The 25,310-nt window shown below is 39.2% G+C and overlaps 1 protein-coding gene and 2 long non-coding RNA genes across 3 annotated transcripts in view; 2 read left to right on the forward strand and 1 right to left on the reverse strand.

The window, feature by feature from the left end:
• Positions 1-228: 228 nt before the first annotated feature.
• Positions 229-25,310, reverse strand: part of LOC136676778 (pappalysin-1-like) — an 83,031-nt gene continuing 57,949 nt past the window's right edge. The window contains exons 15-22 of the mRNA XM_066653997.1: positions 16,112-16,295; positions 14,747-14,954; positions 14,473-14,641; positions 13,967-14,120; positions 13,135-13,250; positions 8,060-8,131; positions 6,363-6,461; positions 229-620 (exon numbers count right to left, since the gene is read on the reverse strand). Of these exons, the coding sequence (XP_066510094.1) occupies positions 516-620; positions 6,363-6,461; positions 8,060-8,131; positions 13,135-13,250; positions 13,967-14,120; positions 14,473-14,641; positions 14,747-14,954; positions 16,112-16,295 (1,107 nt within the window). The 3' untranslated portion in view covers positions 229-515. The remainder of the gene's footprint in view (positions 621-6,362; positions 6,462-8,059; positions 8,132-13,134; positions 13,251-13,966; positions 14,121-14,472; positions 14,642-14,746; positions 14,955-16,111; positions 16,296-25,310) is intronic.
• LOC136676780 (uncharacterized) lies at positions 7,464-10,450 on the forward strand. The gene is made up of 3 exons (XR_010796316.1): positions 7,464-7,938; positions 9,513-9,592; positions 10,170-10,450. It is a non-coding gene; the product is annotated as an uncharacterized lncRNA (long non-coding RNA).
• On the forward strand, positions 14,085-15,963 carry LOC136676779 (uncharacterized). The gene is made up of 3 exons (XR_010796315.1): positions 14,085-14,190; positions 14,763-14,935; positions 15,235-15,963. It is a non-coding gene; the product is annotated as an uncharacterized lncRNA (long non-coding RNA).

The raw sequence follows: 25,310 nt of genomic DNA on the forward strand, positions 1-25,310 counted from the left end.
CATTTTTATGTACTGAAATCGACAATAGTAGGTAGACTCTCAACATTTCCAATTCTCTCATTTTGTTTGTCATAATGATTATTAAATTTAAGACTGATTTTTCCACACATCTGCATACTTCAGTTAATCAGTACATAGTTCATCCTCTTCATCACTCTTTCAGTACATAATTTGCCATGTTGTAACTTAAAAATACATATTAAAGGAAACATAAGACTAGATTAAAACTGGTCGGTCCAGACTCTATAAACAATGTCTATGATAATTTCTTGTTTGTACTTCTGAGCTGTATTTTTTATATCTATCTGAGCCCTGTGTGTTGTTTGTTAGATCGGTGGCATACCCTGGTGGGTGGGTGTTGGATGAAGGAGCAAGGGCACAGTGGCTGACTTGTCAGGGAGCAGTGAGTGGATTGACCCTGATGTAAGCAGCATGGAGAGAGGAATGTGTTTCTTTTCTTTTTTTTTTTTTTTTGTCATTATCCCCTGTCAGGTGCTCTCTGGATTCTGTGGCTCTCAGCCCAGCGTGTGGTGGCGGAGTCCTTTGCTGTTCTCCTGGGCGTTTGGGTCTCGACACGAGCAGTCTTCTCGAGTGTCGCAGGTCATGGGGAATGGGATCACCTGGAAAAAACCCAACATCAAAGTTAAGACTTGCATGTGAAACAGCTTTCCATTTCCACAGAGTTAGTAAATGGGGAGGGTGTGCAAATATTTGAACTCACAAACATTCAGTTGGGTTCAGATTGTTTTTTAAGAAATAGCGTAATATATCAAGTCTTAAATGTCACCACAATTTAACTAAACCGATTTATTTATGGTACCTAAGAATGAACATTCAGTACGTTTGTACAAGCTTTATTGAATACCAAACTAATTCCTTTCAATTCATGTGAAATTGCAATGAACAGCGAAGTTATATAAGAGACCAAACTCAAGTTCATGATTGCAAACATTTGAGTGAATGCAGTCATAATAAATGTTACAGAATTAAATTTAAACTACATGTCCCTTTTGTCTTTAAAACCCAAATACTGCATATCATGCACAATTCAGTTCAACACCACCACATGGCACAGAAAATAACGTCAGGCATTATTTTCTGTGTGAATTGTCTAGTGGGGTGTTGTTTCTTGATGCATTGGTTTGCATGCACCCGGTCTGTGTGGACTGGATATGGCAGGGTGGCAGCAGGACAGTGTTGGAGTGTAGGTGAAAAAAGGAAAGTGGGAGCGTATGTATGGGCGCAGAGGAACAAGGGCTTTCTTGTGTTAGAGAGCTAGTGGAGGGTGGATTGGCCTCTCATTGCCCTGTGAAACACACAGAAACACTCAGGGCTTCCCTCCTGGTGTCCCCATACACCATGGGGGATTTTCCCAACTATAAATCTACTCCATTCATGATGCCCACAAGCTCCGGTTCAAAACATTTCCCCCATAGCCATACTCCTCATTACAGACCGCCAACACTTCTCCAGCTGTAGCCAGCATGAATGTGTGTGCGCAAAAATGTTTTTGTAGCCTAAAAGCATATTTAAAATGCCTGGCTTTTCTACAATGCATTGACTAGAAGCCATTTCAGAGTCACACTGTGTCAAGTGTCTGTTTTGAAGGCATAATTACTATAAACTATCTAAACAAATAAAAATATCTGGATACTCACTGATGCAAATAACTGGGAATAGACAGCATTCCTAAAGCTACATGACATCAGATGCAGACCTACATATATGGTTATAAACACTGGTTCCAACGTGTGCTGTGTCATAAATTGTGCATTTGTCAACTCAAAATATTTGAATATCACTGTAAATAAGTAAAAAGCATTACCTATGCCAAACAAAGACTCTTCAACACAAATGTTTACAAAAGACCTGGAATGCAAAGGATGTAATCTTACTAGCCATTTCAAGGGTTGTTTGACCTGCAGTGTTGTTTGTATGAGAGGAAATTACTTTGAAAGCTGAAGTCAGGTAACACAAAAGTAGGCTTCTTTCTGTTAGTCCTCAGGACCCCAACATCTGGATAGTATAAATATCATGTTTTTCACAAGAGTGAGACAAGCTCGAACACAAGCTTTAACGGTGCTGGCGGTAAGATGTACACTAACCAGAGTGTGTGGGATGGGGGGGGGGTCTCTCCACTGACACTGGCTTCTTTGCACCCAATAGACACTGGATGTTCTGACAACAACTGGCCTTATCTCTGTTGACATTACTCAACCAATCACATGCAAGGGATATGTGCGTTCTGTCAACAGTCTCTATGGGAACATTGTGAGCCAGTAGTGAGTTTTCATCTTTCAGACATAACATTGGTGGAATAATTACCAAATCTATGGAACTATCTCAATCTTTTCATCTTATCTCAACTAAAATTGTGAAAGTGTAACTATAAACAAACTCTTACTGTACCATTCATCATAATTATACATTTTTAAATGTTTGTATTGATATGGTACAAACATTGTGATGGTCTAAAATATAATGGTCATGAATAAACCGAGTTATTAAATCACTGAAAAAAGTTTAATTTTCTATTTCAATATAATTGTTTCTTCTTATAAGAAGGAGGTCAGTTTGTTTAGTGTACATGGTTAAATCTAAACCTGGGTTTCTGGCAAATAAAGCTCAATTTAATAGTGTAAGGATTATAGAGCAAAATAAGTTTGGGATTAGCAACACAACTAAGATCAATAATTATACATAGTTGTAATTACATAAATGTTTCCAGCTAAATTAGACTGGTGTCCCCCTCCCAAAATACTCACCAACCCACCCCAACAAAACAAGCAATTCTAGAAGCAAAGTCACATCCTCCAACATGATCTCATGTCCAAAATGGCAGACCACATTACCAGACAGTGTGAACTCATCATGACCTGGCCCTTCTCAAATCCTACACAACCATTGGGATGTTTTGTGTCACTGTTGCTTTTCCGTCTGCAACGTGCCACTCAGAGAAGGTTTTCCTAATTGCTCAGCCCTATTGATGGCGTGTTGGGGAGGAAAACAGACACCAGGCTTAGCAAAGAGTAATATGATGTATGCTGAGACATTGAAAAAACACTGGACAGAAACACATGCAGCCCTTCCAACACAACAATGCCACAGGCAAATAATTAAGATTGGACTTTGGGTGAGGCATGAAGCATTCCAACAAGTAAAAAAGAGAAACTGACCAAAACCTCTGAAGGTGAAATTATGAAAATACCAACACCATGTCCAAGCGCTTAAATGTTCAATATGTCATTGTTCAATTTCAGTGAGCTTTTCAAACAACACCACTGATTGCATGCAAAATGGGTATCTGTGTGATATATTTACGAATGATCTACAGTGAACAAACTGAAACATAATAAAATTAAACTAGTAGATAAGACTGAGTACTACTTAGAGAAAATATTTAAAGTAGGTAAGACTTAGTAGTTAGACAGAGAAATGTATTTATTAAATGTAATAAATGTGATTTAGTTTTTTGGGGTGCATTTTTATGCATGAGGGACATTATATAATTTATTAAAATCATGATTATTTGTATTATTATGTAGATGGAAAATTAAAACAAAATTCAATTTCCGAATCTTCTTCAGTCAGAACCTGAAGCTTTTAGAGAAGTTGGATGTTGAATTTGTTGAATTTATTTGCTTGAGTAATCCTGTGGTGTGATAAAGTAAATCCAGTATTTAATTGCTTACAGTATAAACCTTTCAGTGTCTACAGCCAAAAACTGTTGCTAGATGTTTCACAACATGTTGTGTATTCCACTGGGGCATACGCATGCCAAAAAAGCTTCATTTCATTCTTTTGTGTTTTGTTTTGATTTCACACGATGGTTCAGCAGTTCTGTCTACTTCAAGAGAGGAGGTGCTATAATGCTGACGAGGTTGGGTCTCTCTGTCTTACAAGGGAATATCACTTTCTTTGGCAGCCACAAAACCTTTCCATGTGAAAAGAAGTGGTGGGAGGAAGGATAAAGTGAAAGGACAATGAGTACACAAGGACAAAAACCAACTGCCTCAGCTGTATAGGATTCGTTGTGAGATTAAAGGGTCAGTCCTTAATTTTTCGCTTTAATTGAAAACAGTAATATTCCTGAATGGGGATTTATTATATATTTATTAAATTTATTATTACAAAATATTATAGTAAGTGGTAATAATAAATTGGTCAAGTAAGTTTGATAAAAGCAAGTCACTATTCTTGGACAAGTTCTATAGGACACAAGTTAAACAGCTGTACATGATAATAATATTGGTTTGTTTGTGGTGAATGGCATAACTGATTGATACTTTCTACCTCTTAGTTATGAAAAACACCAGTTTCCTTGCAAAAAACTAAAGCCACATATACTCCCTGCTCCACTCTTGTAAACAAATGGAATTGAATCTGAAAGGATGGTTTAAAGCACATAAATTTGTTAATGTAGTTTGCTATAGTACTCTAGAGACAGTCTCTTAGCTGAAATGTTCTTTGCAGTTAATTGCAAACAACTTAAATATCTATAGTCTAATGGCCTATTATATGATAGTTACAAAACTGATCAGGAAAATGCAACTAAAACAGCTCTGAGATGAATAATTCTCGATGCTATATTTAGTATTTTCTATCACTCTTTTGTTGTGAAATGTTGCAGCTAAAATGATATATACTTTAGTTTGGGTAATAATAAATTTTAGTTTGGTGTGAGTTGAAATTGTGCATGATTGTGGATATGAATAATTTCTGTGACAGTATTCACCCACTTTGAATGGAGACCACATCAAAAAGCATGTTTTAAATAAAGAATCTTCCACTTGCTGGCTGCTATTACAAATCTCACCAGAGAGGACTTTAAATCCCTAAATCCACAAAACCTACAGACTGTTATTTTAAATTTATAAGACTAGAAATTACAGTATACACCATTCCTCTCAGGTGTTAGGGTTTTAATACATAAATATCATACAAAAATATTCTTCTGGTCCACAATACTATATTTATTTTGGACCTGTTTATTGCTGTCATAAAAATGTACAATACAGGAACAAAACTACACATGAAAGTAAAAATGAATTGTCAACTTTAAATGTTTTTTTTTTTTTTGCATGAGATATAGGTCTGTCCCAAAATTGAGTGAGGTGTCTAAGCAGGCACTGACTATGCAGTCAGCAGTTTAAGTACGCAGCATTCCGATGTCTGTCCTTGTAAAGCACATTATTGAGACACTAGTTAGAGTGTGATTGCGACACGGCTTGTTCCTGCCCGTGGCACGTGACCAGTGTTTACTTACCTCAGCTGCTAATGTCGCCTTAGTGTGTCAGTGTGATGGATCCCGCTCTTTACATTTTTATCATGGTTTTAATTATGTTTGCTCTGGAGGAAGTGCAAAACAGGTGGGAGTTGTGCTTGCATTGTATTATGAGATTGCCTTAGCGGCTGAGGATAAGTTTGAGGCTGCCTTAAAATTTGGCCAGATTAAGGTATCAAAGTAGACATCATAGAATTGGGACAAGAATCAAGAATTGGGTCAGCCTACATGTCTGGAGTGCACACACTATGGTGTAAAATGCTCACTATGTAGACATCTCACTAGGTTTTGGGACAGACCCTATATGATATGATGTCTACTGTATGATGTCTCCAGTGAGCAAGTAAATTCATTCATTCATTCATTCATTATCTGTAAGCGCTTATCCAGTCCAGGGTCACGGAGGGTCCAGAACCTACCTGGAATCATTGGGCGCAAGGCAGGAATACACACTGGAGGGGGCGCCAGTCCTTCACAGGGCAAACTCACACATTCACTCACACACTCACACCTACGGACACTTTTGAGTCGCCAATCCACCTACCAACATGTGGTTTTGTACTGTGGGAGGAAACTGGAGCACCCGGAGTAAACCCATGCAGACACGGGGAGAACACCATATTAAATTAAATAAAATATATTTAATATATATTAATAGTATTAAATAGTTTTATATATTAAAAAATTTAATTTACTACAAATGTAAGTTTTTAATAAAGTATAAAGAAGTGATTAAAGAATCAGTTAACATTTGCTTATTTTGTAAACAACATTAATTTACCAAGATTCTGATTTTGTATAAAATGTGTGCATATAAACAGCAAAAGGAAACAATTATACAAAACCTTAAAGCTTCACAATAAATAACAAACCAAACACAGAAGGGTTATTATGCACACAAGTCAGAATATCATGATTATCACAATATTGTTTTTTTTCCATTTAAAAAAATATGACGATATTATTGCGAGTGATACAATATGGCACAGCCCTAGAACTACTTTTTTTACTGAAGTAAGAATTGACCGTATCTGTGATAGTGTACTTGACCTACGCATCATGCTTGTGCAAATCTCACCTTTTTAGTTTTAACAGTAGAATGACAGCAGTCTCCACCATCGTAGTTACAGAATGCTCGATTATTGATGCCATCACAGTAGTTATCACTCATGAAAGGCTACAGAAGAAAAAAGAACAACAATCATATTTTGAAATACGTGCACATCACACCGAAATGTATTCTGAATGAAACACAATAAATATTCAAGTTCTTTATAAGGATCATGAAGGTGTGGCATTATGCCAAAACATGCATACCAGAATAAACCTGTCCTCTGTGACTCCAGAGAGAGGGAAAGAGAGGGAGAGAGGCATTCACACATATACATCCACACCATGCAAAAATAGACACACAGACCAGAGTCTGTTGCAATTATGTCGCCCTGGAAAAATTGAGTTAGTATTCCCGAGCCTGTGGATGGAGGCCTCTTTTAATGGGGAAACTGAAGCCCTATTAAACTTATATGTGTCTCCCTTGAGAGTTACTACACATTTCCATCTTGACAGGCTCCAAAGGTTGCCCAGCACACCTGTGACCTTTTTCCAGTTTGAAATCATCTCCACGGCCCAACCCAACTGCTTTCAGAGGGCTGCTAATTAATTACCCAGTGGCTAAAAGTGGGTCAGGATGTGACAAGTTCAAATGTCTGCCGTTTTGGCACAAATAAAAAATGGGAACTGGTCAGCTGAGTTCAGTAACACATTACTATGCTGCCTTATTAAAGATGATTTGTTGGAGAATTTCATAAATGATTTTTTTCTGTGATTTTTTTTTTCATGTTTAAGTATGTACTGTTACTATATTCTGACCATGACCAATTTTCTTTGCCAAGAACTTGTATTTTAAACCAAGTCATATTGTCTGACTCTACAGATTGCACAAGGCGCCTCAGAATGATTTTGCTAGATCTGTGACCAATTAATAACAACTGATATATCCTTTTTGTTTCCCATATCCTTTTGCGTCCTATACAGAGCCCGAAAGCAAATAAGTTTGCTTCTTATACAGTTGTCTTGCTTCTTAATTAATGTCTTAAATTCATTTGTTTCAAAGTAATCTACAGGGGTAATTTTATACTTCCAATGTTCAGTCTTCAAAGTTGGTTACATTTGACATTTCTCACTATCCAAGTAATGTCAAACTAACTCAACGTAGAGGTCTGTACACTTTTCTTGTTTGTCAAATATTTCTTTTTCTCAGTAGTAAGAGGAGATATTTCTCATCATTTCACCCCAACGGCTTGGTGAAGAGGAGGCATGACCTTTGCTTTTAAAAGAAACCCAGAGATGGGGGTTCCAGGTCCCTCTAAAACAAAGAAAACAAATTCTCCATCTAAACAAAATAAAGGTGGTCACAAACGCCCCCGTCAGCTTTTAGTCACTCCTGTTAAAGCTGACTTGGATTAGGCTGGGACTTTGTTTGCAATGCACAACAAAAAAAGGAAGACACCAACCACCAACCACATGTTTATTTATGCACTGGACTTCAAAAGAACGTGGGAAGATGGCAGAAACAACTGTTCAAGGTCAGACTCTGGAGAGTCAGTGCTTAACCTCAGACATGCATTCTTCTCTACAGTATAGAACTACGGAAGGTATAGTTTATAGGTTTAGGTTAAAAAAAAGTTACATTAACTGGTGCTCGTTAGATATGGTCGAGTTTAGATGAACATGAATGCAATAGGGAAAATTCAGTAAAACAATGGTATTCCTTACCTCACAGCCTTTAATGCAGTGAAGAGTATCTGGGGTCGGATACCACTTCAGTCCCATTGTGCATACAATACTCTGCAAACGAGAAGCAAAGACAAAGCCGGGTATAATTTTTGGTTTTTAAGCTGAATCATCCCAGATGACAAGTTTATATGAGCTGGCAGTCATGTTGGAAGTGGAATTTGTGGACGCAATTCCAAGCTGAGGACATTCCATGCAACAAAACATTTTGAAATTAAGTGAATTTGAATGGACTTCGGCAAAGCACATGTGCGTCTCGGAAGATTCCTATCCGAGCTTACGAAAGTGCAAACAAATAAAATCCCTCTGCTTACAGCACTTTGGTTTTGGTGTTGGAGTCAGTGGGGGGAATGCATTAAAGAATTGGACTTGGAGGATTACGGTCTTAAGAGCATGGCTAAGTACGGGAACCATTAAACCTGAACAAAGCCTGACCAGCTGTAATGTGGCCGAACAGAGCGGCTGGCCGACTCCTGGGTTAGTGCAGGTACAGAGGATGTTTGGAGAGGCCAAATGACGCGCTCTGGGGGAAACTCCAGAAGCCATGAGGAGTGGAAAAGGCTGAATGTAAACATAAGACTTCCAAGAAAGCAGGCATTCGCCCTCTTCTCTGGTGCAGCTTAGGGTGGTGAGCTTTGGCCTGAGCAGTCCACACACGGACGCACGCACGCATGCACCCACAAAAACACCAACACACAGTTAGCATTCAGTGTCACACAGAGGACCCAGCCGTTGTGTTTTCCCAAAGAGAAACCTTTAACACAACTTTAAAACCAGCATTGTACATTTAAAAATATGTGTGTTTGTCTGTTTGTATATTAAAATCTGTTGTGTGTTGTATATATATACACACACACACACAACCACACTTAGCATTCAGTGTCACACAGAGGACCCAGCCGGCCTGTTTACCCAGCCCTAATTTAAACCGTCTGCTACTGAACCTGTGCTTATTTTTACAGTTTCTCTAAAGGCCGGGGCAAGACAAGTTCTACCTGCCTTCTATTAAATAGACTTTTATACTATCTGTATCAGGGCACTGTTCTTCTTGTATTTCATTTTTCCTTCCCAACTTTTTCCGTGACACACCAATGACACGCATATTTTACACCAATGGACCTGAAGTAGAGCATTAATAGGGAAATGTCTGCATAATTAATTTATTTGATACATATTTTAAGTCATTCAGAAAGCTTAAATAACCAAATACTCAGTTATAGATGAATGTAATTAGTCAGAATGGTTCACCATGTTGGTTTGCAAAGTTTATTAATATGCTGCCTGAGACAAAGTGGTTTAAAATAGATTGGACATATAGTTTTGCCATTAATTTGTTTGTTAAATACACTGTATCCTAGAGTTGAAAAAACACCAAAGTCAAGATTCTGTCTGTTTCTCTATAGTAACTGATTTTATATCTTTGTATGATTTTTAGGTTCCATACAGATATTTTAAACGTTGGAAGTATTCCCCTATAAAGTCGATGTCTTAAGGAGTAAGGAGTATTTAAAAATAGTAAGTGATTTCCACTACAGCTCCATCAGCATGTTCAACTAAACTAGGGGCTACACAGGGTCAGAGAGGGAGAACGAGAGGAAGAGGGATAGAGAGTGAGAGGAAACGTTAAGGGAGCTGTTCAAACACTCGTTTGCAAACCCTGGAGTTACATATGACAGGCCTCTCTTGAAGTGAATGAAAAACAATCAGGCTTCTCAAAACATCCTTTACAAGATTTGGAGTTGGAGGCAAAAAAGAAAAAAAGAACGAAAGGCAAAAAAAAAAAAAGCCAGACAAACTCTTAACCACTTACAGGCATGATGTCACCCAAAAACCCTATTCAGTCTGCTAGGAATAAATCAATGACTTAATAAATCAAGCAGATGGATATTCCTCATCCCGTTTTATTACAAATTGTGCTTGTTTAGGGCCTCAAGCTCATTCATTTACTCAGCACCAGTGACATTATAAGAAATCACCCAGTGCTGGACAATGTAAATCTCCTCTACATCTATTCCTGTCTATCAGTGTTGGTGTCACACAACAATGTTGATCATTTTGTTTAGCAATACTGATAGAGATTTCTTTCTGTTAGGTTTCCTCTGGGTGCTCTGGTTTTCTTTCACAGTCCCAAAACACATGCTGGTAAGTGGACGGACTGTGCAGAACTGCCCATAGGTGTGAGTGACAATGAGAGTGTGTGAAACCCTATGATGGGGTGATGGAGCCCTGTCCAGAATGTGTTCCTTTGTAACCAGTGACTCACGGTAGACTCGGGACCCATCACGACCATGAACAGGATGAAGCGGTTACAGAAAACAAATAGAATATCGGTTACAGGAAAAGAATGAATTGACTGATAACTACAATTTTGACTGCAATGAACAGCTATGCCTAAGGTAAGAGAAACCGGCTTGGGAATGAAATGTTGCTGGTTTGATTCCCTGTAATGGCAGGAAAAAATGGGTCAGAGTTAATAAAGGACAAACACTTTGTTCTCCTTCAGCATCCACAGCTGAAGTGCCCTTAAACAAGGCGCGTAACCCCTAACTGCTCCCGGACACAGAGTGTGTGTCTGTGTTCACTGGGTTAAATGTGAAATCCAAATTTTGATGTACAAATATGCAATGATGATAAAAGCACCTGTCACATTTTTTTCATGTTCACATCAATTGTTTTATGTTTTATATTTTAGTAGTGTGCAAAAGTCACAGATCACACTAAACTGCTTTAAATTTGTTATTTTACATGAAGCTATTACTGAGAAGAATATATGTAAAATGGCATGAGTGAGGAAGAAAACTGAAAAAAACTCAAATCTCAAAAACAGCAGTTAAAAAGGCAAACAGGCAAGGCTTTTGGGACTCCTGACAGTTGTGTAAGACTTGGTGGACCACCTGTATCTGGCCCCATCAAATAAAGACATTCAAATTTATGACAGATAAAATTCAAGCTGCTTTGAGCCTCTTGATCATTTTCTGCTTTGTCCTGACATTGGAAAATAATTACATTAGGCTTAGTGTACATTTAGATTAATTAATGAAAATGAATTAGTTAGATGGTGGTCTCTCATTTTGAACAGAATTGTAAATTTATACATTCTCCTTCACAGGGCAACACACACACACACACACACTGACACTTTTTTTTGAGTTCCACCTACCAATGTGTGTTTTTGGAAAACGGAGCACCCGGAGGAAACCCACGCAGACACGGGGAGAACAGACCAAACTCCTCACAGACAGTCACCCGGAGCAGGACTCAAACCCACAACCTCCAGGCCCCTGGAGCTGTGTGACTGCAACACTACCTGCTGCACCACCGTGCTGCCCCAGAATTGTTCAAACTACTTAAAAACTAAATGCAAGTTTCCTGTGCATGTCCTGTGACTACCTGTTCTCAGGAAGCATTGGTTTGTCAACTTTCTTACTGCAAACTCTTTGCAGAATTGTAACATATTTGGAAAATACCGTGATATTGAATTATCAACTGTCCTGCACTGAAGCCTTCCCTTTCCCACAAAGATAGAGAAGACAGAGTAGTGGCTTTCATTTTATTCATCTTTCCATGAGTCTAAACTATGAGTCATTTAATAAGGCCAAAGTCATTTTTTAAAGCACTAGACCAGTGTCTGTGTTCTGCTCCCCGTCAGTGGAACACAAAGGAATGACGTGGCTGCCATGATGAAAGCTTCCACAGAGGAGGACAAGTAAGAGATTGAGGGAGGAAAGAGACACATTCATAGTGTTAAAGAAAAGATGTCCACCTACGGCAGCTACACTCTCGCTAGGTGAGTGCTTCGGGCTGTCATTTTTGGAAGCGGCAGCAGTTCAAGGGCAGTTCAGCACATCGTCACAGTTATTGTTGAGCATTCTGAGGCCATCGTGAACCACGCCTATGGTCCAGCGCAGTGGTCAGACAGTTTTGATGAGAAATTCATTCTTGGGAAAATAACAGCTGTTCATCGGCTACACTCATCATTTCTAAAGGTACTGCAGGTCAAACTGGAGGGCCGTAAGAAAAGAGGAAATAAGGGACGTGCGTCACCACAGTCTGAAAGCTTGTGTTTGTGTCTGCACCTTGTTTTATGACATAATGTGCATTTTCTAAAGTTAAGTGTCTGAGTGCTTACAAAAAAGCTAAGTTGAGTCTTTCTTCAGAATAAACTGTGGCTAAAAAATAACTGTTATATTGTAACTTTAGAATTTTGAGTAACAACTATAATCACTGATTGTATTCTATGAGAGTAAGTTGTTTGTTAGGTGACAAAACCTTTCTGTTTCTTTCAGACCATGAGCTCTGCTGCCCACACCACCAGTTCCTTACCTTTTTTCAAACACAGATGAAAGGGCAAAAGGAAAATGTCAGAAGCATGTGCATGTGTGGTCCAGCCTCACTATTCCCCTTCAGTCGGATAAACAACATGACACATGGAATTTTAGGACTGACTGGAGTTAGCATTAATCATTTCTGTTTTAATGTTAATGGTTAATTCTATTATTAATCACAATACATTCAATAACAAAAGCAGGCTTTTAAAGTGTGCTTACTTAAGGACGTGTTTATTTTGACTTTGGTGCTTATGTGTTCTTCTTTTCTAGACTGCTATGAGTAATTTCAGAGTAGTTGGCCTAGTGTTAAACAACTGCGATAGTGAGCTAAATATACCCAAAGTTATGGACATATTTAAGGGCTATGCTTTTATTATGACTAGACTGCAAATATTTAACAAACATATCTGTCTGAGAAGTTTACAAAAGAGAGAAAGTTTTAGAAACAAGACAAATACGGAAGAGACAAAAAACACTTAGGTACATTGCAGATACATCCCTAACGTATGGACAATGTGGTGGTTCCCATATATGAGTTGGACTGGCCAAAATGGTCTGATATATGCAGCTGCACCAACGACATCAACAACAGCTTGGAATTAGACCAAATTAAACGAAATGTTTGAAATGTTAGAAAAATGTCAACGCATTCCTATATGCACTTTGGGTATATTGTTAATGATACTCTGGAAGTCTGGAAGACATTGGTCTGTTAGGATTTAATCGCACCTTTACTTTGGGTGGGTTTCGCCAATGGTCTTTCATCATGTCGTCGCTGGTCATGTTCCTGGGGAGGAGCACCAAGCTACTGCCACTGCCATTGCAAGCAAGCTCACATTCCGCACCTGTTACAGAGCAGACACAGATCTATGATACGAGCCACAGAGTATTCAGAGTAATGCTGGGTGGAAAAGTGTATGTTAACAGAAATGCATCCATATTTCAGTAAGCATCCAAAGTACATACATTCATTCAACATCAATCAAAATATTTTTGCTTTTTTGGTCCTGAAATTTGTGTCATTTTCTACCAAGACTGAGATTAGACAAGCTTCATAGAAACGGACAAAACTCCCACTGAAAAGATGAAAATGACTAAAACTAAAACTGTTGAGCAACCAAAGCACAAAACTGTCAGTGAGGAAAAAAAATATTTAAGGGAACCACCCAAAGGAGTAAATAATTTCAATGTTAGCCAGGGAATTAAAGATCGCAAAAGGTGTATCAGTGCAAGCACATCAAACAACAGACAAATGACAACACTGAAGAGAAGGTGGATTTACAAATTTACACTAGTGGCCAGGTTGTACTACGCAGGACAATGTGGAAGATGGAAATCCAAACAACTAAAAAAATCACATTCTGGCTTCCTGAGGAGTTGAGGTGAAGGGATTGTTTCACATGCATAACACATTATCATTCTTAGGAAAAACTACACTGTTTGCTACAGTTTCTCATTTGGCCGAATGGGCTTTTGGTCAATTAAAGGGGACATTGCTGTCCAACAGTGGATAGATCAATTCAGCCCTCTTTAAAGCCCAAGAGTGTGTGGCTGTACTGACCAATGTTGTGTAGTTTTTCGGTGCAGCTGGTGAGGATGGCAGGGCTCAGGTTCTGAGGAAGGGAGCAGTGGCCTTTTAGCTCTGGACAGAGTTGGAATGAACCTGTCCAATTTCCATCCTTTCTACAGCGGATAACATTGGGGATGGAGGCAGCCTGGAAGAAAATCATACTCCTTCAGTAAAAGAAAGAAGCAACAGAAGTCTAGACATCTACATATTACAAGGTTTGGAATATTTCATTTTACCACAGGACATGATAGCAACAAGTTCTGACAACTCTGGCCTTTTTTGATATTGAGAAAATCTGCTCAGACCTTGAGTTTAACATGGCATACACAATGAGGTGAACAATGCAGTGAGGGTGAGAAAAACCTAGATAACAAGCAAATGGAAGTAGTGGTCTTGAAGTAGCCATGAGAAATGTCAGTCCACTTTTTGTGATGGAGATATGAGAGACAGAGCGAGGGAAAGCAACAGACCTGTTTGCAGCGGCTGTGCGCTCTCACCGTGTGGTTGGCCCCAGGGCAAATCAGCCAGCACTCGCTGTTAAACTGGAAGCCATTAGTGCACTGGTAGCTGCCATGGAAGACCGGTGGTGGTGGTTCACACATCACTGGCACACACACACCTGGCTGCCAGCTTCCATCCTCTGTACACTGCCTCGTAAATGCCCGTCTGTTTAGCAATGTCATATTAAATTCAAAGTTTAAGTTTTATTATGTTCCTCTACAGGGAACAAGCTTATATTTCACAAATAGTATAATAAGATAATGGCCTCACCTCTTTGGTTTGTCAGCACTAGGGACATGGTAGCCCGGCTTGCACTTGTATTTGCAAAATGAGCCCACCTTGAGGCCGGTGGCATTGCAGCGTTTTGTCTGTAGAATGGCGTTGGGGACAGGTGGAGGTGCAGGACAGCGCAGTTCACAGAGAGCTTCAGGGAAAGACCACATCCCATCCTCCATACAGGTCAGCACATTGTTACTGCCTATGATAGGAGAAGAAATTGAACTGAGAGTAAGAGGAAAATTTATACCATTGTTTAATAATTAATTATTCCTTCATTATTTAATACAAGTTATGAATGATAAGTAACTTCATTGGTATCCACTTTCATAGTAACCGATTTAAGCTTACTCGTACCCTGAAAAGCATGCAACTGCAAAGCCAAGACTGCAACAAATAGCCTTAACCTTATAGTCAGTCAAATACATTTCAATCGTATATACTAATTTTTGCATTCATTCAGTGTCTGTAACTGCTTTCAGGGTCGCAGTGGGTTCTTAGCTTCCCGGAATTATTGGGTGCAAAGTTGGAACAAACCCTGGAGGGGGCGCCAGTCCTTCACAGGGCGATACACACTCATGAGTAGCCAATCCACCTAGCAACATGTGTTTTTGGACTGTGGAAGGAAACCGGAGCACTTGGAGGATACCCATGTGGAGAACCAGGTTTTCAGCTTCAGCATCTCATAGTGTGACAGTGATAGTGTAGTATTCATATAAGAGCTGTTATTGCACTGTGTCTACCAGGTTTGAATACATATTTACTGCTGTTTTTTTGTAGCTTTTTAAATTGTTTTGATTTCATACACCCAGTTCCATCTCCAGGACTTATACTGTATGGTTTTATTTCACATAGATTCATAATGAAAGTTTACATATATTCACCTCTCCTTCTGGAGCAAAGAATATAGGGAACCCAACTGGACTTTACTTTTACTGTTGTACCTTTAAAGGAGCACTAACACTTGGGTTTAGAACTGAAATCAATGGGAATGGGAAAGGAGGGTTATTTCCTACCCTCCTCCAAAAGTTACCAAGTCCAGTTTCAGCAGTGCTATGCCCAGAGTAGAAATGTTAGAGGCTCTGTTCTCCATATTACAGGTTAGTGAATTATCACAAAGGTTATGTAGTGTTCCATTAAAGGTACATTTACACTGTTTTTACTTTTACCTACAGTAATGTATCTATTCTGTACCTTTTCTCTGACAGTGTACCAGTTAAGGGATTTGAACTTCAGTCCTGCTTTGAGTATATTATTGTCATGTATTGTAAAGAAATTAAAGCAAAGATGACATTTACATAGTTATCCTCTTAGAGCCACAGGTCTTTTTTTGCTGTGGACCTGTTGAGTTTCACCCACCTATAAGCTGTGCTGGCTGTCGGCACTGGAAAGTACACCTTTTGCCATAGGTGGTGCCCTCAGAGAACTGGAAGACGGCTGGATGCACATGATACTTGTCGGGCCGGCCGCAGTCCACTGGCTCACAGGACACCTGCTTGTTCCACTTCCCATCTGCACAGGTCAGGGTTGCTGTGGAGTCCGACTGTGTGGGGGAATGACCAAAGAATAAATATAGCGCATGTTGTGTTAATATGCTTTCTGTGATTGTGGTAAGAAAACTTCAGGCTCTGTGGAAGTTCCAGAGGTTCAAAGAAATGAGAAAAACTTACAAGGATAATATCCACAATGGGGGAAAAAAGTCCTCTTCCTCAATAAAATGTTATTGTGTCCGTGATGGATCTCTCAGTACAAGGGGAAAGGGGGGGTGGGGGGAGGCCGCGGCCATTTCTACGTCGGCTGCCGATAATAAATGGCATAGGTACAGCGTATAAAGCTGTCAGAAGCAAAGGAAGCAGGAGTCAGGGGTCATTTCAGCTGATTTAATAAGTCATTTCAGGAGTGTGGAACGCCTGTAAAGACATCAGCGGAGCCCCTTCAGAGCCTCTGAAGGAGCACAGGCCTCTCCAAACACTACCATTGTCTTTTTTCCCCCACTTAGAACCACAGCAGTGAGAACACAACACAAGCTGTCCAACAAACGACAGTTTGTTGGTCACCACCAGCGAAATTACAGCAAAACATAGCCCAACAGTGAGCAACAATCTGCTTTAACTGGAACTCACTTGGACTGTGAAGTCTCCTACAAGGGCAGAAAAATTCTAGATTGTTGATGTGTTTATTGATTTTTACATGACAATATACCACCACAACATGTGATCTCAATCTTACATTAACACGCTTAACTCCAAGGGACCCATATGTACAAGAAATGTCAGGTTTGTTTCCAGGCAAAAAAGGACATTGAGTATGTGGTATATATTTAAGGGGATATTTCTGAAGAAATTAAGTGTAGATTATTCAAACTGCATAATTAAAAGATACAGTGACGTGGGATTCCAGACAATCTTGTGGGATCTGGTAGAAGACTACCAACTGTCACCATCTGATAAAAGCACTTAAAGGGGATGTCTGCAATTGTGGGAAAATGCAATATTTTCTGGGTTGTTTATGTTCAGGAACTCGGTGTCTTTTAAGGTGGAACGGTATGTTTAAGAAGAAAAGCAACTTGTTTGAATGTGGCTGGAGTTTAACATTTCTGTAAATTTTTATTCACTGTTTCAATGACCTCAGAAACTCATTAATAACTCGAGTTGTTAAGTTTTGTAGCACTTTGCAGTAAAGCAGTCAGCTGTCTCCCAAGTTTGAAGACATTTCCACCTTTAATAATCCAAAACAGGAGAAATAAGTCAATATTACCAACCTATGGAGCAGGAATAGAGTATTCTCATCTCAGTTCATGCTTTTGAATGTTTGGAGTTCTCTCCGTTGTCTAAAAATGACAGGAGGTTTTTGCCACCCATGAGCAGAAAGATAGAAACCTAGCATACCAGAACAAGACAGGTTGCTTTTTACATACTTACAGACACCAGGATAAAAATATTAGGCCAGTTTCCAGCACACAAACAGACTGGAAAGCTAGCAAATGGTGAGGAATCTCCATCTTCTAAATTTTATAAAAAGTGTCTTTTGACTACACATTTAAATGATACTGAGAGATAACAACAAATGCTCTGGGTCTTAAAGGACGTGTAGCTATCAAGAACCCATAACTCTAAAACTGAGACTAGGAAACAGATCCCCAAAGGGGGTGGGATGGAGAACTGCTGGTTTTCCATGGCCAAACAACTTTTTACATTGTCTTCCATTGAAAGTCTAGAAGGTCTTTTCCTTATCCCATTAAGTTACAATTTTGGAGATACATAAGATACAAAAAAAGTTTTTACAGTTCCAAAAAATGCCTTAAATATACACTCTTCAAAAATAGACTCTTCAAAATTTCCATCCAGCTAAAAATATGTTGTCAGATGGAGACTTTCCTAGTATTCTAACCAGGAAATGTGAAATGGCATATTTATACAGACTTAGTAATGGTGAAATTTGCATATTGTTGCAGATTGATATGTTACATTAATAAGTGAATAACAGATCTGAAGTTTTTTATTCTTGTTCCAGAGTGTTTTGCTTGCTGTTGTCAAATCTCATATTTAATGTGAGCTTTATACAGAGCGAGTCATGTAGTTTATGTCATGATCATTTTTGACGTGCTGACCAATTGGACAAAATAACAAGGCCTCAATTTATAACTGTAATGGAACGAAAGATTACTGGTTGCAGTCCTTCACAGATCCAAATCTTGATATATAATACAGCAGCTATTTATAGCTCAAGCTTTTTCTTGCTAGCAATAGCAGGTTAATTTTGTGTTCAAATATTGAAACTGTAGCTTTCTGGCACAGCTGGCTGACAGTTACTACACTGTTGGTACTTATCATTAGATACACTCACAGCTAACCCTTAAGAAAATGAAGACGCCTTTTGATTGTTCTGTGTTGTCAGTACTCCCTAATGGGTTTCGTGCAGTCTGAAAACCTTCAAAAAACAACTAAGAAAGAATTATTGTTCAGTAGCTACTCACTGTAAAAGAAACACATAAAGCAAACTGTCAATGAATCTTTAAATAGCTGTTTAAGGAGACACATAAAAATGCTAATAAATTTAGTTCATGATAGCAAATTTGAAACTTTAAGCCAAGAAAACTCTTGTGAGCTTCCTGGGTTTTAAAATGTGGTTTTTATGGGATTGTCTTATTGTTTTGTGTGGTATCAAGCATTAGACAAAAAACGTCTAGTTTAACGTGAACCATCCTTGGAGGTTTGGCTGGCCGCCGTGTGTGTGCTCAGGGGCCAGCCTGTTTCAATGAAACACAGAATAATACACGCTCTCCTCCACAGATCTCTTAATTTGTTTATGACAAGCGCCAAAAGACCGGCCATAAAAAAAGATGTCAGAGATGTTTGCTGAACCAGTTTCTGTGAAGCCAAACAGTTTTTGCTGGCGAGGCATAGATTATTGTGGCAAATGTTCTTTTACTCACATCCATGAAACTAAACACTGAAGAGAGCTCTGTTTTTTGTTGTGTTTTGACTATAAGTTCTCTCTCTCTCTCTCTCTCTCTCTCTCTCTCTCTCTCTCTCTCTCTCTCTCTCTCTCTCAAATGGCAGATTTAAGGCAGTCTGGAATGCAGCAAGGCTTTGGAATCCAATGCTTATCTAATGTTCTGTACCCTCTAAGGAAATATACCAGCACCTAAAACTGAACAAAACAGCAGGAAACAGTTGAAATGCAATCCAGACACAGTTACAAAACTTGCCCTCTTTCTTTGCCTGTTCCTCCTCTCGGCCAAGGTCTCTTATTGAAAACAGCTCACCGGTGGTAGAGCGTGAACACTCTGTATTTTGGGTGGATCTTTGAAACAACAAACAAACCTGAAAACGTCTTATGCCTTATCATCCTTACACTGGACAAATTACATGATAATAATAGAACAACCATCCACAGACCCATTCAGTAATGATTTGGCAGAAAGATCCTCTCTCTCTCTCTCTCTCTCTCTCTCTCTCTATCTCTCTCTCTCTCTCTCTCTCTCTCTCTCTCTCTCTTCCAATAGACAGTATTACTGCTAATAAATCTGCCAAGAGGAAACACAACACTACAAAGTTTCCTGCTCCAAAATCCTTCTATCCCAATAATAATTTTCTATTAGTAATGATACATGAATAATCCATAAAAGTACATATAAAACTTCTATTAAATAATCTATTCAATCTATACAAAGCTTTAAAACATTAGCCTTAAAGAGAAATGTTCAATTTCTCAATTTACAAATGCAGTAAAATTAATTAAATATAACTTAATTTAATATCAAATATAGATTTAAAATTTTAGTGAATATTAAGCAGTTTATTTGTTTAAGCAAAAGCTTGCTAATAAAAACTCTGGTGTGCAGAGTTTACATACATATGTTGATATCTTGAGTGTTTGTATCTGTTATTTTACACTAACAACATTGTGTAGTGCTCACAGAAAACTAGAGTGCACTGCTCAGTTAATTTTTTACTTCTATGACTGGCATAGGATATGTTACATCTTGTGTATAATTTCAGTGAAGTGCACTTTTTTATAATCTGCAGACCACAATGTCATTCCAATATCACACGTCCTTAATAGTAACTGCATTTACAAAAATCCACTGACTAGTTATGTGTTGACCGTGCTTTTAATTCCATTTCAGTTCAGTATCATTTCAGAAGACTGCCTTACAAGCCTCAGCACATCAGCTATTAAATAAACGACCCGAGCGAGAGGTGTAGGGAGCTAAGCTGGAGAAGAGTGGGACCAAAAAAAGCAAACAAAAACAGTTGTGGTTGGGCAGGAGACAGACAGACACACACACACACACGCACACACACACACAACAAGGGGGCTGTTTAAACAGCAGACAACCTTTTGCAATTAACATACACAAACACAGACACACAAATGCATACATGCACAATGCAAATAATGACACACACACAGTCTCGAATTAGACCTAGCAGCTCAACAGGCTGTCACTGACTGCCTCCTCCTTCTCTCTTCACTCAGAGAAATGGCTCGCGAGCAGCTTGTCACAAGAAGGGAACTGGCATCCCATCTGTGTAGAGGGTGGGCTGGGGTGTTGGTGTGTGTGTGTGTGTGTGTGTGTGTGTGTGTGTGTGTGTGTAAAGCACGGCATGGGTGTCTGCGTGCAAGGAGTTTCCTTCTTTTAAAAATTTACAGCTTCTGATTCCTCCTCCTCTGAGAATTTAACTACCACTGACTACTGTGCCTAATTCAACACAGATGCCCCTACTGCTGTCTTTCCTTCATTTGCATCCCACCCTGAGCCTTTTTCTCCTTGCATGTTTGCAAAAAAACCATTGAAATGCTCATGTACCACTGTGTGCTCAGGCACACGGACATGCAAGCATGCACAGGACACGCACAGGGACATGCACACATAGACAGTCACATGTACACACATGCATGTGCACAGGTACGTATGAATGCAATGCATGAATAAACACACATAGACAAACACACACACACACGCACCCTGAGAACTTAAAACACATATTTGCATACTACTTAGAGAAAAGTAAAACCTAGCTTCAATCATGCTTCAGATTTGAAAAATCAAATGTCACAGGTGTTTCTGTCTATCCTTCCACTCTGAGAAGATAACTTAGAGTTACGAGTCTGAAATGATGTGTAGTTGTAAAAAATATTCAGTCATTCGTTGTCTGTAACTGCTTCTCCAGTTCAGGGAGGTGGGTCCGGTGTCTACCCGGAATCACTGGGCGCAAGGGGGGAACACACCCTGGAGGGGGCGCCAGTCCTTCACAGATCAACACACCCTCAGACTCATGGTCACTTTCGTGAGTCGCAAATCCACCTAGCAACATGTGTTTTTGGACTGTGGGTAGAAACCAGAGCACCCGGAGGAAACACACACGGGTAAAAAATATTGCTACTGAGAAAAGGGAATAGATAAAAAACTAAATATTTTCAAACTAAACAAGTGAGAGTTATTGATAGTGAAAAGCTGAAAATGCAACCAACCTCACAGTATGAGATTCGAAGGTAGGAAAAAAAACTCTTGCAGAAAATTAAAGCACATCTCCTGAAAATCATACAAACTGTAGAGCATGGACACCAGAAAATATGGGGGAAAAACAATCTCTGTTTTATTGTAAACATAATTTCTGTTTTGTTTGAGGGAGGTCTCTGGCAATACTGTTCATCCAAGCATTTACAAGTAAGAATGCACTGGGAATACAATTTATTTAATCTCTTATTAAATAAATTGTTCTGTATTTGACTTTCTTTTACTTTGCTCTTTTTTTTAGTGTGAGTAAGCTGTCATCAAAGCATTTCACTGGTAGTTCAATTGTGTATAAATATGTAAGTGACAAATAGACTTTGCATTGACTTGATTTTACCTTTAATGTGCATGCATGGCATGCCTGCAGGAAGACATTTGTAAACACATGCACACAAGTACTAAAGCATGGAAACACTCACACACACAAAACAAAACAAAAAGAAGATGATGAAGAAAAAGTAGTAGACCTTCCACTCTCCATTTGCCTTTCTGGCCTGCTGCAATGTTGTTGTTTGTCTAATGGTGATTTTGGGACATGCTCTGCTTTCAATAACACCCTGGCAAAAACAAGCACTGCACAACCAGGAAGCAGAGGCTACCGAAGACACTGTGTCCGTTGTGATGAGCCACCACACCACCACAGGTACAAGCAGGACAAAAAAACAAACAAACAAACAAACAAAAAAAAACTCACACGCACATCACTCAGTCCCAGCCTCTCTCTCCACATTCAGACAGAGCTATGTCTCACTAACTGTTGTGCAGTTTCTAAGTACTCACTTTTTTTTTCTGGAATTTTGGAACGTCCTGAGTTCCAATATAGTAAGAGGTTAATGGTGAAATGGCTAATTTCTCACTGACTGCGCCTTTTAGAAGCAGACGTTAGTACTCTCTGGAGACGGTGGATAAGCAGTAATTGCTGTGCTGGGATCAGCACTTTCCCTTCCATACAAACCCACGGGCACCCTCGTATTGACGTCATCCATCAGACCATTGCACTCCCGCTCTCCTCCTTTCTCTCCCTCTGTCTCTCTGTTACCAATTCTCTGCAACAAGTTCCTGGCAGGGTAAGCGAGTTCCTTCAGGTGAGTTCAAATGTAGGGCATCTGATCAAAATATGCAGAGCTCACCTATGTCGAGCAAACAAGCATGCGTTCACACACAGGCCATGCTTACTCAGAAGTCATTAGTGGCCGTGAAGGCACAGCATTGTGCAGCTGTTGCTAAATTGTTGTAACATGGCATGGTGCAGGAAAGGAGCTAATGCAGTAGGAAAAAAAATCTTTAAAAATGTCTGAAACTGTTCCTGGCCTGTACATGTGTTTCTAGCTAAATATTTAAATAAATAATAATAATTGAAGCAGAACATTTACATTATGAAGTGTGAAATTGATTCTTCACACATTTAATTAAGAGATTACTTAGTGTTTTCACTCTCTCTTTAATGTAGGGTTTGCAACTCTGTTACAACTGTAATAGACAGATCCAGTGTTCAAATTCTTAGAAGATGGCTGCATTTTCTGTTTCTCACAATCCAAGTAATTCCAAACATATTCAGTGATGTTGAGGTCTGGACTCATGTTGTGGTCAGTCATTGTTGTGGAAACACCAATAGACTTGTTTCCTTTGGAAATATTTTTATTTTTTGTATTTTATTTATCTGCTTTTTAGTAACAGCTTTTTGAAGACTATGAGACCCATTCCTCTGAGTTCTCACAGTGGAGACATCGGCATAAATGCCTGTGGGTTTGAGCAGATTTGAAGCAAGATTAGAACATGGTTTTCTCCTCTCAACAACAATCCGCTTGGTCTTGCATGTTTGTTAGGGATTCCATTGTTGTTCGATCTTTTAGATTTTTTTCAACTCCAGTTTTGTTTTTATTTTCACTTGTTGAAAATGTCTAACATCAAATCTCCCTAGAAATATTAAAGGGAATAGCTTCACATATTTAAACTGTTTTGACTAATCAACAAAGGTTGGTCTCTGAATTTTGCACAGTGCTATACAGTCCGAGGTCCTTCAGGGAACCAAAAATGGCCTTACAAATGCACTGCTCCCCTTTTATTTCTGTGTGTAGTTAGTGTAGAAGAAGCTTCAGACTTCATTAAAACACTCTCCCCTTACATAACCAGACCAGACATCTTCCCCTGTAAGGGCCCTTGCAGCCCCCCAGTGCTGGCCCCCAAAGCCCTGCTGTTATATAAACCAAGGCCTCCCAAAAAGTCAAGAAAATCTGTCTGCTGCCTTTCTCTCCTCTCTCCAAATGCGTAATAACTGCTGTACAGAAGCCAAACCTCTGAGCGGACAGCGGTCTCTGGCAGCAACCAACCCAAACACCTACATACAGTGGAGTGCTCGCGTTTTTGCAAAACACACCAAACATGTTTTTACACTACTCTTCTCTATACTATTTACAGCCTTCAGCTGTGTTACTTTCTCTGGACAGCAGGTGCAGGAAGCCACAGAGGAACCCTGTCCTGGATAATACGCAGCAACATACTCAGGCAGCTTTTGTGAATGGGCAGGAATGGATGGCGTGCTAAAGGCTCGTAGACTTAAAGTTCTGCCAACACTCTCACTAACAGTAATGGCTTTATCTACAGTGGCTGCTACCATTGGTCTTTAGTGTGGAAGGTGTGGGGTAATCAGCTCGCTGCAGTGCCATTGATCTGCAGACCCTCAGAGAGCACAGCAGCAGAAGCAGACACACACACACACACTAAATGCATTCTGACCGTCCTTATTCTAACAAAGATTACCTTTCAAGGTCCCTCCAAGGCTTAAATTGCTTCAAATACCACTTCTCACAAGTTATTTCTCATACCACACTGACAGTATACTTCTGCTGTAAAAAATGCTTATCAAAACTTAATAACTTTCAGCATCTTTTATCATCAAAAACTGAAAAAAGTGCAAGTTGCTTGCAAAAAGTATGAATTTAGTCTGACAAAATAGCATGTAAATCAAACTGCAAATGCAACTGAGCTCTCTATGTGCTACCTAGACTCTATTACTATATAAATATGCATGAGGCTTTAATTTTTCCCCCAATAAGCCCCTTACTATTATTGCTGTGCTTAATCAGTGCTGCAGTAAAACATGACTGAGTGACTTCCTGTTCATGTTTGACTTTCATATATCACATTCCTTACACTGAATTAAATAGATGTAACAAGACTGGGAGGGAAAAGAGCAAGCTGCATGACTGAAATATTTACTTTGTGCTCAACCTTAAAATGTGGTTAATAATAATAATTCATTCTTTGTCTGCCTGCAGTGGGTCCAGAGCCTACCCGGAATCCCTGGGCACAAGCCGGGAACACACACTGGAGGGGGCGCCAGTCCTTCATAGGGTTAATAATAATAATAATAATTATTATTATTGTTGTTGTTGTTGTTGCTGTTATTTTTTATTAATATAAGTTGTAGAAATAGACCATAATAACTATGTGACATATTACATTCAAATTACTAATATTACCTACACTAATAAGACCATAATATCTATAGTTGTGGCCCACTGTAAAATATAT

The sequence above is a fragment of the Hoplias malabaricus genome, chromosome X2 (assembly GCF_029633855.1).
Source record: "Hoplias malabaricus isolate fHopMal1 chromosome X2, fHopMal1.hap1, whole genome shotgun sequence".
Lineage (NCBI taxonomy): Eukaryota > Metazoa > Chordata > Actinopteri > Characiformes > Erythrinidae > Hoplias > Hoplias malabaricus.